The 20,704-nt window shown below is 42.7% G+C and overlaps 1 protein-coding gene across 1 annotated transcript in view; it reads left to right on the forward strand.

The window, feature by feature from the left end:
- The window catches only part of RASEF (RAS and EF-hand domain containing), a 298,021-nt gene that overhangs the window by 223,520 nt on the left and 53,797 nt on the right, over positions 1-20,704 (forward strand). The window contains exons 9-10 of the mRNA XM_085633180.1: positions 7,768-7,859; positions 9,000-9,237. Of these exons, the coding sequence (XP_085489306.1) occupies positions 7,768-7,859; positions 9,000-9,237 (330 nt within the window). The remainder of the gene's footprint in view (positions 1-7,767; positions 7,860-8,999; positions 9,238-20,704) is intronic.

The raw sequence follows: 20,704 nt of genomic DNA on the forward strand, positions 1-20,704 counted from the left end.
GCATAGCTCATCAAGTGCTGCACAGTAAGGGCCCATGGCTATTACAACGCATGGTCCGTCCCTACATTCCCAATAGAACATTGTGTTCTACCGCTCTATGTCTACTTCAAATTCCTATGGTCAATAAATCAAGAAGTGGCGGTAGATCTCTTGCCTACCTGGTTTCTAAATTATGTAATTCACTGCCTATTAAGTTACTGAAGACCTAAGACGAACTAAGCTTTAGGAAGCTGTTGAAAACTTTGCTGTTCATTTAACTCTGATATGTGTACTGGTATGATCTGTTAGTGCTGGAAGGCCCACTGGGTAGCCATGCCCTCTATAAATACCAAGGATAGAATAGAATAGTATGGGTTGTACGATGTTACAAAGCAGGTATTCACTGCACATGGCTTTGCAATGCATGCATTTACCACGCAGAAATAAGATAAGCAATATATATATATATATATATAACTTTTTTTGAAGAGGCGACCCCGCCAACACCCCTTTATTAAGAAGTACTGTTACCACCCCAAAATCCTACAGACCCCTTTCCATCCAATACCCTTACCCACCCCGAAACCCTAAAAACACCGTACCGTTCTACACCATTATCCACCCTGAAACCCTAAAAATACACTTTCAACCCAATACCCTTATCCACCACTAAATCCTAAAAAAAGAACCTTAACACCCATAACCCTTACCCTGCCCTCAACCCTAAAAATACTTTTGCATCCTAAACCCTGAAATGTGCATGTGTATATGTATATATATACACTTATATAGAATATATATATATATTTATTACCTTACTGGCGGTTGCCAGTAGGTAGTTATAGTTAGGATGTAGTTCGCATAGGAAGAGTGTTTTTTTCAGTTGCTAATAACTTTGGCATCATTTGACGAATCCTCGTGAAATGTTCAAAACTAATTTGCAATTCACTTCAGTTGCTGTCTTGAAATTTCCAGGCTGATCCGTGAAGCAGGGGCCGAGAAAAAGGAGGGTTCCCAAAATGCATTTTCCCCATGATAATTTCAGTAGGAACTTTAGACACGGCTACAGCCCGACCTGCTGAACGGAATAACATAAAATTTGACAGAAAGGTAGCTGTTGGTCCAGAAAGCGACCTTCTTATAAATGGGTGTAAATTCGTTCAGTAGTTGCAGAGTAATTTAAAGAAAGTTCTAATTGTACATCTAGGGAGACCGAGGATCTGCAACACCTCCTGATCTCGTGCTGAGATTTGATTGACTGCCAACACTTCAAACAAGCGAGTGTTGGCAGCCATCTTGGAGCTCAGCTTGAGGCGAGTCCCAGAAAAAAAATGTAAAAGAGAAAAGGGAGAGGGAAGAAATACCCTGACTCCCTAGGCTTCTTAGGGGGGGGGGTCCTACAGAGACCCTGCAGGGCCAAAAAAGCATGTTTTTCCTTTTTGGCAAGATATATGGATCCGGCTGAAAGTTTTTTAAAAAACTAAGCACTGGCTTAGGTGCTTTGTTAATTATCAGACCACTGGTGGGCCAGGTTCCAGGGGCATATTTTTAATAGGGGAGGGGGCGTATGCCCCCCCCTCCTGGGGCTTAATATTGTCCCGGGACCACTACCTCCTCAGGGCCTGTTTAAAAATGAATGCGGGGGAGGCTTGTACTTCCTCCTCCACTACCCGGAGACCACAACCTCCCCAGGGCTTATTTATTTTTACCTGGGGGGCTTCTCGGACTCCACCAGCCCCGGAGCCACCTCCCAGAGCTTTAACAGAAAACAATGTGGGGGCCGCCCAGACCCCCCCACAGCCCCTTGGGCTGCCACCTGCCGGGGCTTTAATGTCAACTAATGCATGGGGCCACGTGAACTCCCACAGCCAGGGACTGACACCCCACCGGGGCTTTTATTAAAGTGAAGCTGTGTGGCTGTGCAGCCCCCGTGCCACCTTGTGGACCACCATTGCCTCAGGGCAAAATCAAAGAAAGGAGGTTGGGTTGTGCGGCCCCCTACAAGCCATAGATGGCCCTGGGGATCACCCTCCCCCGGGCCAGCTCCTGCTATGTCCCGCGGTGCGCAGTCCAGAGACCTAGCTGTTTGCTGTGGCTTGGTGGGAGCTTTGCCGCTCCTTGCTAAGCCACAGCATTCTGTGCTCCACTTCTAGTACGCAAGATCATCAAGAATGTTCTTGCTTGCTGGAAGGAGCTGCATGTTCAGCAGCTCCATCTATGTAAAGCATGCCAGCTGCCGCAGGAGGTGGGGAGCCGTCAGGGACCGCGGGGGCCTTCAGGCTCTCCCTGCGGTTCCCATCGGTGGTGCGTGGGTGCCCTGGGTGGGATCAGGTCACCCACAATATAGGCCAAGGTATGGGGTCTCTGGGGCCGAAATCAGCCCAGGGAAGGGGTGCCAGGCTGCCCCCTCCCCAAATAAATGACACTAAATAGAAAAAAAAGCCTGACCTGCAACTCCTGCCCACTTTCTCCACCACTCTGCAAACGTGACTACTACTTAAAAAAACATAGAAATTCAGCAGGTCTCAGGGATATTATAGTTAGGAAATAGAACATTAACCTCTTCAGTGCCCCGCCCTTTCCACGCCCTGTGCCGGGCGTTTCATTAGCGGGCGGGGTTCATGACGAGATAGTCTCGTCATGGGCACAGCGCAACCGTGCTCCATGACGAGACTATCTCGTCATGGGCACTGAAGGGGTTAAAAAAGAAATTACCTGGAAAAAAAAGGTTACAGGGAGGTTACAGTTAGGGTCAGTTTTCATTTGTACAAAACCATAGAAATTCAGCAGTTATAGTTACCTGAGCTAACCATAATTTACGCCCCTACAATGCACTGCTTATGACCTCATTTATTACATCACTCATGACCTTTTTAGGGTGCTTTCCGTAAACATTTTGTTTATCTCCTTCCCATTTTTCTGCTGATCTAGGTGCTAACCTTAGGGCTTTGAGCACGTTTGACACTGCCATTCAGTGCCAAAGTGCTGTGCTTGTCATATACATACTGGTAAGTGCTGTATACATGATTGTCTGATTCAAGTTAGATGCAAGTTCCTTGTCTAGTTGTAAGACATATACCCAGAGCATGTACATTGAATCTTCCTTAATGACCTTGTGGCACTGGTTATGCCATCCATGGAGGAAGCTCAGCAATCGCGCCACAGGTTTACACTGGTGGGACTTGTGTGCGCAGGTTACTGCTCCTTGGCTTGGCATTTAAAAAGCTATGTGCCAAGGTTCTGCATGTCTCTTGCTATATGTCGGAGTTCTCCCTGATGGCAGAGTGCAGTGTTGGGAAGAGATAGGGTATGTGTGCATGTGCATTACATGCAAGAGTTGTGAATGTCACCGGATGGTGTGTTTGTTACGACAGGGCCTGCGTCTTGCATTGGATTAGCATGAGGAAGGGTAGAGAAGGCTATTGAGCAGTAATTCCTACATGCAGAATAGTAGCAGTGCAGTGTTTGATATTGATGAGTTCATAATGGTGAATCCTCTCCCGTGGGAAACATCGTTTACAACGCGGGATTACATCGCAATGCCATTACATCGCGGTTTTTACAACGCAAGTCGTTACAACGACTTGCGCTAGATGGCGCTCTAGGACAAGGAATAGTATAATTTACTATCCAACACCTTCCCTACTGTACGTAGACTGGAGTTGGAATAGTAAATTATACTACTCCTAAGTCCAGCGCCCTCCAACGCAAGTCGTTGTAACGACTAGCGTTGTAAAAACCGCGATGTAATGTACCGCGATGTAAATGTATGCGTTGTAACGTCATACATCCCTCTCCCGTAGTACGAGTGGATCCGACATCATGTGTGTCGAAATGTCACTTTGTGAAAGTGAGCATTTCAGTGCTTGTGGCTGTGGGTACCTGTTCGCCTTTCTCAAATTCACATCTAGGCGCGGAGGAGAACAGCTACATCTGTGCATTCTCGATAGAAAACCATAAACTAGGGGCTCAAGGGAAACTCCAGACTCTGAGGGGCTTTCAGACGGTTACTTGGGGGTGTAATTGGGACCTACATTTCAAGGGGTAGGGTCTTGGCCCCACTAAAGATAGGGATCAAACCTCCCAGGGTAGGATAGCAGACAGGACAAAATTTAGAGAGGGCCTGTGCATTTTAAAGGTGGCCTATTGAACTGATCAGATCTTCAAAGGCCATTGTGGTTATAGCTTCTGGGGCTCTGGCATTAGAAGTTAGAGACGCTTTTGGGATTTGGAACCATAATATGCTGGTTTGATGCTGGGACATTGTCATGAGAAATCATTAGGGCAGGAGGGACTGCAACTGAATTATCCGCAGACTCCTGGTGGCCTGGAGCTTGTTGTGCTCCAGAAAGGGGACTTTCACTTGGTGGATTTTGCCTGGAAGTTGCTGGCTGCAACTAAGTTCCAACTGTAATAACCTGGGTCCCTAAGACCTCTCCAAGGGTCGGTTGGCTGGTCACCTATCCACAAGATCCCAGCGACACAAAGGATCTCCCCGTTTCCACGAGATTGCTCAAGGTGAGGTGGAAATGGGTGGTAGTGATCGTCGGTTGGGACTAAGACCATCCTAACATACACCGTCATCACACTGTGCAAAGGAGTGCAGCCCACCTGAGGTGCAGGGACATGAGGAGTTCAAGGAGTGTGGGGGAAGCTTGCAGAGTCCGTGGGACCAGTGCTTGCAACCAGAGGACCTGTGCAAGCTTGCACTCTGGAGCCTGTGGTTTCCTAGGTATTTTGGGGGACCTTAGCTGAGACTGTCTTCGACCTCCAGATCAGGAGGACGACAGTGCCTGACATCACAGCCTCCGTCCAAGGTGGCGGGCCCCTCTTCCTGGACCCACGCCGCAAGGTACTGTTGTGGAGAACATTGTGACAGGGCCCGAGGGGCTTCGTTGTGCCTTGTGGGCACCTATGCCAAGCTATCTGGAGCTACAGCAGCTCGCAGATCCACTTGAGGGGAAACCATTTCTCCAGACTTGGAAGCGCACCAGCTTCTGGGGTCACAACCTTTTGTCTAGGGGGGTATAGCAATACCGCACTCGTGCAGGTGGCGCTGAGTGCTTGCAGGTCTCATCCAGATGGATGAAACTAAGTAACTGTAAGTTCGATTTTAGATGGTTCTGACAATCTAATCAATGGGGTGCCAGCAGGGCCAACATGTATCGTTGGCTGCTGTAGTTGAGAGACTGAAGGGCTGGGTCACAAGTCATAGTCAAAGACCTGTGATTGCTTGACCATTGCAACTGTTCTGGGTATGCAATATTGGGAAATGTTGTGTTGGGTGAATTGGGTGAATTGGTCTGATTAGGGCATGTGTGTTCATGCCATTCTGCTACTAATGGGAAAGTTCGACCATTGTATATAACTGTAAAGTATATATACAATGTGTATTTCATTTTGATTTAAATGTGTGTCAGTTTGTGTAATACAAAGACCAGTGTTTTATACATATGGTGTGGAGTCTTTTTGTGGCATACACAGTGTATTGCAAGGGTGGTGTTGTGCCAATACTGACTGCTCAGTGCCAAGCTACCCAAGGTTGAGCACAGGTTATCGGACATGTGCGTCATACTCATCCTATCTGGGACGGTGGTTTCTGGCTGGCTTCGATGCGTCCTAGCCAGCCAGAAACCACTGGGTCTAAAACATGGTCAGTGGTGTCACTGATGACATCTCAAATGACATTACTGATGACATCACTGATGACATCCTCCCAAAAACACTCCCATACTCACTCACACCCCATACAACCTCTCATACACTGACTTCCACACAACTACTCACATATCAATTTATAGACCCATACAAGTACTCACACACCCACTCACTGATCCATAGAGCCAATCACACATCCATTCACTCATACAGCTACTCACACAACCACTACCTCATCCATACAGCCACTCATGCACCCACTCACTCATTACTACAACCACTCACATGCAGTCATACAAACATACAGACAAATACCCACTCATATACCCATACAGTCACTCGCACTGAATCAGTCACCCATACACCTACTCACACACACCGACTCACCCCTACAGTCACTCACACAACCACTCACTCACCCATACAGTTACTCATACAGATATTATGATATGTAGTCACTTACCTACACAGTCACTGACAAAATACACACTCACCCATATAGCCACTGTCATATTCACTCACTCACCCATTGAGTCTCTCACACACCCATTCACTTGCATGTATACCACTTATGTAACCACCCACTCACCCATACAGTCACTCACATACCCCATTACTCACCTATACACTCTCACATCCCCATTCACCCACCCATATATCACTTACACACCCACTCTCTCACCCACACACAGTCACTCACTCACTCACCCATACAGCCACTCACACAACCGCTCACACACCAGTACAGCCACTCACTCACCTATACAACCACTGAAACACCATAGATACCTTCTCACTCAAGGATACACACAGTGACACAGCCACTCACATAATATGTGTTACAAATACTATCACTTATTAGTAGTACACAAAGTATACTCATTTGTCTTTTGTGCAATATTAGTTTATATCTTTAACACTCAGAAACATTTAGAAAACACTCACAATCACTGGATGATGCAATCAGTGATGTAATTTGAGATGTCATCAGTGATGTCATCAGTGATGTCACTGACCATGTCGTGAGTGATGTAATTTGTGAGGTCATAAGCAGTGCATTGTTGGGGCATACATTTTAGTTAGCTCAGGTAACTATAACTGCTGAATTTCTATGTTTTTTTACGAATTAAATCTGAGCCTAACTCATATATATATATATGCACACACATATATACTTACCTTAACAGACTTACCATACATGGTAATAGTATGCATGGTAAAAAAAACAAAAAAGGCATGCGTTGTAAATGCATGCATAGTAAAAGCTGCATAGTAAAGGCACTGCTTGGTAATTGTAGCATTGTAAAGACTCTTTCAAATAGAATGTGGCATAGTATGGCAGGAGTGCCAATAAGGTTCTCCAGGCATCTCTATATTGTTCTAATATAAAACATTTTAATACGTTATAAGATGGCAAGTGGAAATGTGGGATGCTCAAGGCCTCTCTGCATTTGCTCTGATGCAAAGCATATTGAATTTGGTATAGGACAGCAGGTGGAGATATGAAATGCAACAGGAATCGCAATTTGGGCACAAGTGTAAAACTTGTTTAATATACTACATGACACTAAGCGCCTATGAGATGCTCTGAGCATCTCTATATGAGCACCAATGCAAAGCAGGCATGGCCCTTACTACTAGTCGGTCGTTTAATGTTGATATGTGGCATATGTCCTGTTACCACTCATATCAGAATTATAAGTTTTGCACTAAGAATGGTATCCTCTGATAAATTTCAACAGGTTAAACAAACCTGCAAATATTTATCCAGGAAGAAAAGTGTGGTAAATACCAGGACATGTACATTTTGGTGTGGTATGCACCTCGGTCTTCATGTTATGCCCCATTTTGGAGGATAAACTCAAAATAGGCGATGCTTTTAACATTCAATAAATAACATGCCCCACAGCATGACAATTTTGAGGTATGGACCACTCTTAATCAGGTCTATAACGCAGTATAACAGGATAGGAGGGTTCTGGACATTTCAAGTTTTGCTCCTGTGCAAGCTTATATGAATTTGTTCCACATGGTTTGCGGCAATAAAACATTAACAATAATCATCAGAAACCACACAGGAAATTTAAAATGTACAGACATTAGGACTCAAGCTGTGTTTGTGTATTGCAGCGTGTAGCCAATGGTTCACCAGGGAATACCATCTCAAGAAACAGTCCCAGGTTTAATGAAAGCCAGAATCCGCAAATTCCATCGTATGAGAGGTAAGATTTGTTTTTTCTTGTGTTTATTACTTTTTCAAAGTATTTTCTCCATCAGACTCTGCTACTGTCTTTCTTCAATTAAAATAGAATAATTAGATCTAAATAAGACAAAACAAATTCTATATATTCATTATTCATCACATGCGTATGCAGTTAAGTGGCAGAGTCTTGAAGTGGAATGACTACCATAGAGTTTTTTTTTCTTTGGGATAGGGAAAAAGCATCATCTCAATGTTCAAATGCGCAAACCTTCTCCTGCCAGAGAGGGTGATGTGTTTCACCCTCCAGCAGGAGCACAAACAGACCACCAAGAGCAGAATCTGCCCTTAGTTCCTCACTTCTCTTTTGCATTTACCTAATTGATTCAGGGAGGACTAAATTGGCCTAACTTGCACTGACGCGTTTTCCAGTAGTAACTCCTACTTTGTTGAGTGGTTCCTATCTACAACAGAATGTATGACGTTACAACACATACATTTACAACGCATGCCTTTACAAAGCAGTTTTTAGAATGCAGCATCCTTTACAACGCATTCCATTACATCGCATTATACCTTTACAACGCATACCATTACAATGCATACCATTACATTGCATTTAAGGTAAGTGTTGGATAGTATAGGGGTGATAATTACTATTCTAACTCCAGTGAGTGCAACAGTAGGGTAAGTGTTGGATAGTGTAAGGGTACTATGCATTGTAATGGTATGCATTGTAATGACTTGCGATGTAATGCCTGCATTGTAGTAACATGCGTTGTAATGACATGCATTGTAGTGACATGCGATGTAATGGCTGCGTTGTAATGACATTCAATGTAAAGGATGTTGCGATGTAATGACTGCTATGTATAGGTAGTGCGATGTAATGACTGCGTTGTAAAGGTTGTTTCCCTCTCATGATGGCTTCATTTTGACCACTTTCCATTTTCCCCAAGTAATTGTTTGCAAAGTAACAACTGACATTCACATGAAGGGATGTATCTAATGAACAACTCACAGCACTAATTACATGAACGGTAAGGAATGCAATACAGGGTTATCATCTGTGCCTTTCATTGCTAGTAGAGAATAGAAAATGTGCTAATCATGAATGTGGTCACTCAAGGACATTCTTCAATTTCCATTTGCATTCCCTTAGTCGTTCTCCACGCTCGTGCTACATGGATGAGGATTATGATTCTTTGGCAATGTGTGACCCTATGCAAAGGATGAACTATGAGGTGGACAGCCTGCCTGAGAGCTGCATAGACAGTGGCTTATCCACCCTGAGAGACTCAAATGAATATGACTCAGAAGCAGACTACAAGCCTCCAAGGAATTTTCCAAGAACACAGCTTGCGCACGAGAGCTTTGGAGGTGATGCTTCTGACACAGATGTAAGTTCCATGATCTTAAAAATGTTGTACTGTATGATTTGTGTGGTATCAATGACGTAATCGAAATATTACATTTGAGAAATGCATTTAGAAGAACTGAATAAACTGAAATAAAATGTGTGCATGTCCCGCTCTAATGTTGTTGGAAGGGTTTGTCTCCATCATATTTTGAAACACGTAGTGGTTGTAAATTGCTGGCAGTAGTAAAGCCTTTGTTTTGAACCTGCTCTGCCAGTCCCATCTCCCTCCACCAGAACTTCCAATACAAAAGAGCTGCCTCCTTGCTGGAGCCTGAGGGTGGCAGTAGACTGCTACTACCAGGGACTCTTTGGTGCTAATGCACACACACACACACATACAGCACATACACACACACTGTCTCACACTCAAACAGATATTCAGCCATATATACTTTTATAATGCACTGTGGGGCATATTTCCGAAAGAATAGTGGAGCTCAGTGTTAAGCTAAAATTTTGAATGCCGCACTCCGCCATTCTGAAAACGCAGGGATGCGCCGTATTTACAATGATGCGGCACACCCCTGCATTTTCTCTCCCCCTGGCGCTAAATTCAGCTGCCTAGTGCCAACGCAGGCACCCTTACACCAGAGTGCAAGGGTGCCTGCATTGAGGGAATGATTGTTTATATGCAGGAAGATGTCCCTTCCTTCACATAAACATTCACTAATGGTGATTTGTAACTCCTATGTGTGCTGCATGCAGCACACACAGAAGTTGCAAATCATAATTTTTTTAAGGATTGTTTATGTGCAGAAAGGGACACTTTCCTGCACATAAATAATCATTCATGAAGAAATGCAGCACACATAGAAACAGCAAAAATAAGAGAAATTCATAATTTCTCTTTGTTTTGCCATGTTAGTACAGGTTATTTTTTGTCTCAATTTTGGTGCTGCCCCATATTTACACCACCTTTGTAAACAGGGGGCAGCGTCAAAATCAATGGGTGTTGCGGCAGAACGCCCACAGCAAACACCCATTACCCACCCCTTTAACTCAAAGTGCAGTGTGAAAGGGGGCCACGTTAAGTGGCTTAACGCCACCTTGTAAATAAGGCAAAGGGTTTCTTGCCACAGGAACATCACAAAAAGGGATGGTCCTGTGGCGATAAGCCGTTGTAAATATGCCTCTGTGCATCTCAAACACACACTCATATTTCTTCTTTCTCTTTAACACATATACACATGTAAATATTCACCCTTCAGGACTGCCCAACACTGCTCCAATTTAGAAAATAGTTGAAGATTCACCTCTTTAAGCTGAGATACATTGTGTTGCCTAAAGTCTCTGACTTTACAGGTAAAGATATTGGACTAATCAAAGGTGTTGAACCAGTCAGAATCACAGTCAAACCCAATACAGAATATCCAAGAATCTCACAGTACAATTTGACTCAAGATACTATTGCCAGAATTACGCCAGTGATCGACTCAATGATTGAGCAAGGGATCTAAAAGTAGATAATGGGGAGTCCATGTAACTATCCCATTATGGGCTTGCAGAAGCGGAATGGCAAGTATCGTATTGTGCAGGATTTGCGGAATGTGAATGCCATTGTTGTCCCCTACTGTCCTGTAGTACTGAATCCAGCTGTGATCCTGTTTCAAATTCCATGAAAAGCTGAATGGTTTTCAGTCATAGATTTTTGTCAAGCTTTTTTTCTATTCCCTTGCATGAGGATAGCCAGTTCCTTTACGCTTTCTATTTTGGTTATCATGTCTTGGCGCCTAGCCCCATAAGGGTATACGGAAAGCCCCTCAATTTTCAATCATATTCTCAAGAAAAATCTTCAGTGTCTGGTAATGCCAAATCACTCAGTTCTAGTGCAGTACATTGGCAATCTACTAGTGGTGTCAAATTCAAAGGAATCTTGCAAGACTGATACCATTGCTCTTCTGAATCATCTGGGCAAAAATGGACATAAAGTACCCACAACTAAGATACAGTTTTGCCACACTGAAGTCCTATACTTAGGGCACCACATTGAAAAGGGGGCAAGGAAAGTGTCACAAGAAAGAATCTCTGTGATTCAAAACATGAGTCTGCAAACTACCCAAAAAGAAGTCTGCATATTCTTAGGAATGGTGGGCTACTGTCAACAATGGACATTTTTCATTGACAGCGAAATCTCTCCAAAGGTTGACACACAAAAACATGTGTCTTATCCGGTACCCTGGGATGACAGTTATATGACAGCCTTCACTGAGCTGCGAGAATGCCTTTGTAGGGCACCGGCTCTGGGAATGCCTGATTACAACAAGTGCTTTGTGTTATTTTGAAGTGAGAGAGAAGGCTGCACTCTCTCAATACTGACTCAGATGCACGGAGGCAATTGCAGTCCAGTCACTTAGTTTTCAGCGACTCTTGATCCTGTGGCTGCAGCATTGCCTGGATGTTTGAAAGCTGTTGCATCTACATGTTTGAATCTTGAACAGAGTGAAAGTATAGTCATGGGAAATCCATTGGCTGTGTTTGTCCCTCACTCAGTGGAAATACTGTTGAACCATACTCGGACACAGTATTTAACCAATAGTCGATTGACTATGTACGAACAAATACTTCTGTGTGCAGAGAATATTACACTTAAAAGATGCACAATATTGAACCCATCAATCTATTGCCACTGCCTGGACATGAAACTGTGAGTGATGATGTTGAAAAGGATTGCCTAAATGTGACTGAATTATGTGCAAAGCCCCAACCTGATATAATGGATGAGCTATTGCCTCAATCTGATCATGTGTTGTTTGTTGATGGTTCTCGCTTGCATAACAATGAAGGAAACCTGAAGGCTGCATTTGCTGTTTGTACTGTTGCAGGAGCTGTGAAAGCGTCATGATTGCAAGGAGTGTACTTGGCTCAAGTATCAAAGCTGATTGCCTTGACGCAGGCTTGCAGCATTTCAGAACAACTCAGAGTTACAATTTTTACTTACAGTCAGTACGGCTTTGGAGTCGTACATGACTTTGGGCAATAGTGGACACAGCGAGAGTTCATGATTTTCTCCGGATCGCCATTACGAAATGGAGAAAGTGTGAAGAACCTACAATTGCCTGCTCAAATTGCAGTAGTCATGGGTGTAGCTCACAAGCAAGGTACTAACTATGTAACCGTTGCCAATAAATATGCTGAGGAGATGGCCAAATACTATGCCATACATTCTCATACCTTTAAGCGGGATCTAGTAAATGAAACACAAGACGTCAAAAATGGAAACCTATTGTTAACCGCAATAGACACCTGGGAAGAGTTAGACAATTACAGGAAAGAGTGTCAGAAACAGAACAACAAAGTTGGGTGCGAGCTGGTTGCACCAGAAGGGAGGATGATATTTGGATTTACACTTATGGCAGACCTGTATTACCTGATAGTTTGTTACCACCTATGGCTGGACATTGGGAAGAGATGACATGATGCGCCTCTTTCAACAATTGTGGTTTAACCTCAGATTCAGATTGATTGCTAAAAATCTCTACCAGAAATATATAGTGTGTCAACAACAAAATGTTGGAAAGTGAACGCCTGTTACAATGAGCCACATAGGGAAATCAGCAGGTACTTTCGACCAGATGCAAATGGACTTTATTGAAATGCCCCTTTGCAATGGATTGAGATATGTTTTGGTTATCGTTTGCATTTTCTCAAAGTGGGTGGAAGCTAATCCAACACAAAGGAATGACAGCTTGACAGTAGCTAAATTGACATTAAGGGAGTTGATTCCGAGGTTCGGCTTCCAGACTTCTCTCGAGTCACACAGAGGAACTCCTTAAAATAAAGAGGTCCTGAAAATGTTATGTGCAGCATTACAGGTTGAACATAAGCTCCATTGCAGTTACCCTCCAGAGGATTTTGGGCTTGACAAACAAATAATGTCACATTGAAATCCCGATTGGCAAAGGTGTGCGCTATAACATCTTTTAAGTGGCCCGATGCATTGCCTCTTGTGTTGATGAGTTTGAAAAGTACACCAGACAGGAGAACAGGATTGTCGCCCCATGAAGTTATAATAGGCCAAGTGATGAGAGAGCCAGCTGTCCCTGCCAATGCTCTTATTAACATAACAGATGATCTGGTCCTGGACTATTGTAACGGTTTCCCTGATGTGGTACGTTCTGCGTCTTACCAGGTTGGAGAGGCTGCCCTTGTGACTCAACAGGAGCAGTGCCATGACCCCAGTCCCACCGACTAGGTCCTGGTGAAGAAGCAAGGGCAAAAATCGTGCTGGCAGCCCTATTGGAAAGGACCTTACAAGGTGATTCTGGTTACCAACACTGCTGTAAAGTTTGGAGGTCTCCCGAACTGGGTACACGCTGCACATACTTGCAGAGTCACATGTCCCCTTGATAATTTAGCAGCACCTGTCCCTGCTGTGCCGGTAGTTAGAGCGGGACAGAGGGCACAGGTTAATTAAGCTGTTGGGGATCAGCAAGCAGCAGGGACAGCACTCATTGGGCCTGAGTCCAAGAGAGTCAACTAGTGTCAGTACCGAAGGGTCTCAGCTAGTAGAGTTGACTATGAGAAGTGTTGGCCCTAATGAAAGGCCTAGTGCACCAAGAAAGCGAGTTGTACCCAGGGACGGTTGGCCCAGAAAAGTTGAGATACTGCGATGTTGCTGAACAGAAGGAAGAGTGTGAGTACCACAAACCATTCCTGAAAGTTCTGAGCAGTCTGACCAGAGTGAGAGTGATGATGAGTGAACAGTTGTAAAGAGATCAAAAAGAGCAAGAGTACCCAGTCAGAAGCACTCATATCCTGGATGGACTTATCTGCCAACAAATGAATAGGGGCAGGAGTTTGCTAACTTTTGCTTTAACATTACGAGTCCACCTGAACTTCCTTGAAACAAACCTTATGGATTTGAATTTTAATCTTGGTGTACCGCTTGAAGGACTAACATAATTTATCTTAAATATACTCATCAACGAAGCTGATCTGCACATTTCACATTTTGAACAGTACCATTGAAATGTGCTGTGATATGTTTGTTCCAAACTTTGCAGAATTGCTTAAACCACTTGCTTCTATATTTACAATATTCTATTTTTATCAACAAGCATATAGACAACGAGTGATAGGAGAGATAGTTGGGTTGTGTACAGTTAATGCTATGTAATGTAGTGTTCTCAATAGATCCTCTTTTGCAAATAAGGGATACCTTCCCATGTCAGATCTCTATCGGGAAAGTTTAAAAACAACACCCTCATCATTGATATGAAACTTAATACCATTGGGAGTGCAATAGATGGAACACTTTAAGGTACATAGTAGATCTCATCCAAGCAGATTCACTGGCCTTGAATCACACACCACAAATCAATTTTGATCTTCAAATGACCCTATTTTAACAGGAACTGGTCCTAAAATTGGGGTGGACAACTTTGTTTGTTGCAACTCCTACAACTTGGATACTTTCTACAGAGAGGGGTATGTTAGGATCCTCTGCTGTTCTTGCAGTTAAGTGGGTAGCACCAGTGTCAACGAGGAATGAGACATGATTCCTGTTTACCTCTCCGGCCACACATGGAGCACTCTGGTCTGCCTCTAAGGCTGCGGCAAGCATGCAGTCCTCCTTCCCCTGAGGGACTGTCAGGCCGACGGGTCCTGATCAAGATCATCTGTCTGAATCAAATACTGTTGTGACGCATTTTGATTTTGGAATGAATTTCTATTCATCTGCTGGTTCTGATTCATATTGTACCTCTGAACCTGAACATTCCGTTGAGGCATTGGAGCTTGAGGTAACTGCATTGATTGGGCTGTATTAGGATTTTTAACTCTGTCTTTGTGTCTGTTAAATCTAGACCATGTAATTTCCATGAAACTATCCATTCCCTTCATTCTGCATCTGATTTCCCAAATTATTTACATTCAATTTATGCTTGTGTTTCCAATGTTCAAATTTTTCATCACACGTGACAAGGATTCATTTTTTTCAAAGCCAACAAATCAACACCCATTCTAGAATCCACTGAAACACCACAACCTCTACCTTGTGATTGGAAATTCAGGTGCTGAAAACCATTGACACATTACATCAAAGGAACCGAGTTAAATCCTCCAAGTGCTGAAACTGTATTGTCAAAAGGATTCTGTACTTTTTGGACTGCTTTCATCTGTGCTATCATTAATTTCTCTTTCAACTTTTTGTACTTTAATTCGAATTCGCCTCCGCAGTACTTAACGCAAAATCTCATCATTCGGTCTGTCTACCAACTTATTAATAGCTGCTGAATCATGGATGTAATCTCAGGTCTTAAACCATTCACAAATTATCCCATATCTTTTTCTGCCACATTTGCTGTTCCACTGTACTGTCTGAAAACCTGTATTTATCTCATAAAAAGCATGAACTGATTCTTTAAGTTCTTGAGTAGTTCTGTCAATTGTTAGCCAATCGATTTCTTTAGGAGAAATCTTGTTTTTCTGGAAACTAATCACTTTTTTTCTTCAATACAACTGGAGATAGGGCACTGCCACTAGGATCCCTTTCTGGTTCTGCATCAGGCCAATCTACAGAAATGTTACACTCGGTCTACAAGTCTCCAGGAACCACAATGTCAAACAGCATATTCAAATCTATTGAATATGACAAAATATCACCTTTAGTCCATGGCACATGCAAATACCCTCCATCAGGTATCTCTCATAGGAAGCATCTGTACTTCATCTAATCCTTTGTCAATTACAACTGGAAGTCTCTGCCTCCTAACTCTCTGTACTTCCTTCTCTTTTGACCACCTACCTTCTCATCTCTTTCTCTCGTTCCATATCTTGATCAGTGTCATCAGTTCCTTATTCTGTAATTTCATTTCAGCTGGCCTCACGTTTGCAAAATCGTTATCACTAAAGTCTAATCTGTATGTCTTTTGTAAAACCTTTCATTTCTGAATGTCGATTTTATATTTATGAGCCAATTAGCTTCTCATGTGTTTGTCTCGCTTGTCTGGTATTATCTTTACACAGGAACAACAGTTACTCTTCCTGGTAGGTATCTAATTGAGATGAACTTAGAGCTCCCCAAAACTTTTCTTCCAGCTCTACTTTCAGCTTGGGTACATCTAATATGTTTCCTTCAGTGGGACTGGAGCAGTGTCAGAACTTTGATTATTAATAATTGGGGTATTACATCTTTTACGCCTATCATTTAATTATTGTGGAGTAAGTCCAAATGTTTCTCTTGAAATGTTTGAATTAGTCAAATCTCTTCTCGTTTCAGGTTGCATGTCTATTGCGGATGTATCTGGAACAGAAATGTTCACTGGCACAGTAATTTCAGTATCATGATAACTTAATTCAGGAGGTTCACCTGTTCTGGGGACATAAAAAGGTGGTAACCTCAGAACCATTCTGCTTCTCTGATCAATTTGTGCCTGATTTGAATTGGAACCTATACTCTTAGTACCAGTAGCATCACTTCGAGTGGGAACCATTGGTTCCTAAAGCAAAGATCTCGTTGTCAAATCTAATGGATTTCCATGCGCCAGACATTCATTCCTGCAGGTAATTTAGTAATTTAGTGTGTGCAGTATGTCACCCATATTTATAAAGGGGTCCAACAGGACCAATAGTAACAGGAACAGTTAAAGCGCCTGGAGCATTCAATTCATAAGGTTTCAATGTAGCTGTTATTCCCCCTCTTACTGGAGAAACCAGTGTAGTTTCTTTCGATACTTCAGGCATAACAGGGGCATTTGGAATCTCAGCTGTATTTTTGTCTATCGTACTCTCACTGTGAGATTTATTGTATGGTGGTGGATGATTCAACAATAAGTCATTTAATAGATCGTCATCTATGACATTATCTTCTTCTTTCATTTCAGCATCACTCTTTTCTATCTCAGTGTATTTCCTTTTCTCTTTTCCTTTTCCCTTAATTTCTCCTTCAGCAGATATCATGGGATACATTCTTGTTCCCTGAACAACATCATGCTTTTTTTGTGCATCCCATCTAGCTTCTGCAAGGTAATCTAGGGGTTCCCTATACCTTGCATAATATTTTTCTTTCTCTTTCTGATGAGCTAGGTGTTCCCATGTATTTAATGCTTCAATCTGAACTAGTCTAGGAGGTGGTTTAATTTTGTATAGTTTCCTCCTCAAATTCGCAATCATTCTCAAATTAAATGCCCCATAACAAGGAAGCCTTAGACCCTCTTCATTCTCTGTAATTTCATGCCAATGTTTAAGCCAAAGACATGGATGTAATCCTTGGTCCAGCAATACGATGTATCCTGGTGCACCATCAATTGGTGTATCTTCTACTATTCTAACAGGTATTGTCACACCTCCTTGTATCAGTTTTTGTGAAGCTTTGAAAAACTTTTTTTTTAATTCAATTTTGTATTTCACAAATGTTTTCCACAAAACCAGGAAATGAAAATCTCACACAATTCTCTAGTTTGGCAATCGCAACCAAGAACAGCGTGACTTTCTATGACGTAGTCAACCAATCACAGCATGACACCCTGTGACATCAATCTCACTCTTTGCAGCAGCTCACCCTCCTTTACAATTTTCTTTGGCGCGTTTTCAAAGCAAATACAGAAGACAATATGCAAACATTTTAACATAAAACTTTCTGCTCCACTAAAGGAAGGATGTCTCTCACTCAAATGAAATATTAAATAATCTTATTTCTATACCAATACTTCTCATTCACTTCAAATAAAATCTCGACCAGTGGGATTTCACCCTTAATTGATACAGTTACTCCCTGTGCACCTGATATCGACTATACCAATCGTTTACCACTAACACTCAAAGGAAGTCTCTTTCCATATGATGTTATCAACGACGTCTCACAACAAACATCACAAGACAGCAGAAAACGTACTAAGGGGCAGATTTATGTTCCCTGGCGCATCCCTGCAAATCAGCATGGATGCGCCTGGGAAGATGTGTCACGCAAGTTTGCCCTTGCGCCACCGCAGATGCGCCGCATTTACAATGCGGCGCATCGTGGCGCAAGGACAAGTAGATACGTGACGCATCTGCCGGCGTAAGGTTGGCGCAGTGCTGAAGTTGCGTCGCAAGCGCGACGCAACTCCAGCACTGTTCCAACCTTTCCTATCCCTAACATGGTGCGTCAAGCCTTACGTCTGCTTCAAGCAGGCGCAGGGTTTTGACGCATCAGCGTTGGGAAAGTGACTCAGTGAAATCTTATAGATTTCACGGAGTCACTTTTCAGGGGCGTTCCTGTGATGGAACGCCCCCCCTAAGTTGGAACGCCCACATGAAACCTGATGCAGGTTTCATGTGGTGCAGGGCTTTACACCGTGACGCATCTCCATAGATGCGTCACGATGTAAATGGGGCGCAACATGGCGCAGGGTTTACGCCGCCGCTGCGTCACAAAAGTGACGCAACGGCGGCGTAAAAGTGGCGCAAGTCCGATATAAATCTGCCCCTTAGTGTCTTCTACACTAAGACCACCACGTAGGTATATATATCTAGGGATCTTAGGCCCCAAACGAACCTGATAACAACTTCAACTTCTTTGCATTAAAGTGCCACAATCATACATGGACTTTAACATTATATGGACTTTAACCATTTCATCACTTCGCTCAATCAACACATAGCCATTTTAAAACACCGTAATCTTAAGCCCAAGCAAACACAAAGCACAACCCTATTAATAATCACACTCCGTTTGCTGCTACAAGTTGACGAAATCCATCAGTTACGCCATCAATCCTTCTGCCGAACCATGGGATTTTGGGCTATTGGACAGGACAGGGAAATCTATTTTGGACACCCTAAACCCTTCATATCACTAGACTGAACGAATACTCTACTACCAAGTTTTTTTGCAGCAGGAGGCCAAATACACTTACAAACATACCCTTAAAACTCCTACTCAATACTTCACCTTAGAGGTAATAGTCCTCCATTGGACCTTTCTCTGTCATAGTGAGGGGTGGAAAAAGGGGATATCCAACTGACAGCTACCCAATGACGACCATTAATTGGTAGCCAACTCGCAAATTGGTGATCAGGTTCAGGTATATTACTCTCAAAACCATGCTATAGAAAAAAGTATTGCAATTGGTAGACTGAACCTTCTAAAGAAGTTTAGTCTAACAAGAATCATACAAGCCAAGAGCTCTGCTGTGGCTACACAGAACAAGAGCAAAAGAACCTGATGTTCTGAAAATAATCTGTGACTATCTCTGTTATGCATTTAAAATCAGCACCGTTTCTACAGAAAGAACATTATACTCAATAAGACTCAGACAACTTTAGATAATTAAAGATCCAAAATCAATGCATATAAGTAACATTTTAAGAAGCTCAATCATAAATCTAACAGTTCAAAATATAAAATCACACATCTATTTGAAATAATCTATCCCTAAATAAAGAATCCATGAATAGGATGGTTTTTGGAAATAAAACAATTTCTACCACCAACAAAGCAAGAAGTTGGTTCTCAAAAAGGTTCTCTTAGCATGGGCAAGGGGATCAAGTTAAAGTCTACTCATGGAAATGTCCATGGGAATGAGCAATGGGGAATGGAGCATAAATCAGGAAAGTCCAAGTTTGATTTTTCACCAAACTGCTCTAAATCGTCCAATAGGCAAGTTCATCAGCAAGGCAAAGGGTCATAAAAGAAGGTTCAACATACAGGTTGGAGGCAAGTAAAGGTGAAAAGGGGTCGTGTGAGCTTAGGTAAAGCTCAAAAAGGGCTCATGCTCCTCATTAATGGAGTAGTTATAAAGTTCATATTTGTAATCATGACATCAATTGTTGGTCCACAAAGGTCTGATCGTCATGTGATCATCCTTCCATCTTTCCAGGTATAAACTGTTACTCCGGCATTTTTTCCCATACACATCATGAGAAACGACTGTCCGTTCCATCTTCACAGGTTAGTTGACAAAGAGCTTATTTACTGTGCTGCCCTTTACAGATATAGGGGAGAGTTCATTTTCCCACCATTCACACACAAAGGTGCAAAAGAAAGATCTTTGTTGTCAAAAGGAATATCGCATGAACCAAAACAAGTAAAGCAACATTTGACAAAACGTATCAACGTGTATTGCACAAGGCTATGAAATAATGGCAGCCTAAGGAGAAAAGACATCTCAACATGTTTTAAATTCAACACGTCATATTTAGTAAAATGAACTCCTAGTAACTATGCTCAAGCATAATGAAATAAACCACACATATCATATATACAAGCGTTTCATAATGCTGTCAGTAATGATTACACAGAAATGTTCAACTTCAATATGCTTGCGCCAACCATGTCTCAAAGAATAGCACCTGGTCTGAGCCCCCACCCCTCAGGGAAGTCAATGATTCGGAGATTGTTACGACAGAACCTCCCCTCAGAATCATGGGCTCTGTTTTCTAGCTTATGGACCTTGGCCGTGAGGGACCGTAACTGCACTTCTGGGTCAGTCACTTTGGCCAGAATCTCATCCAACGTGCTCTCTGCA

The sequence above is a fragment of the Triturus cristatus genome, chromosome 2_1 (assembly GCF_964204655.1).
Source record: "Triturus cristatus chromosome 2_1, aTriCri1.1, whole genome shotgun sequence".
Lineage (NCBI taxonomy): Eukaryota > Metazoa > Chordata > Amphibia > Caudata > Salamandridae > Triturus > Triturus cristatus.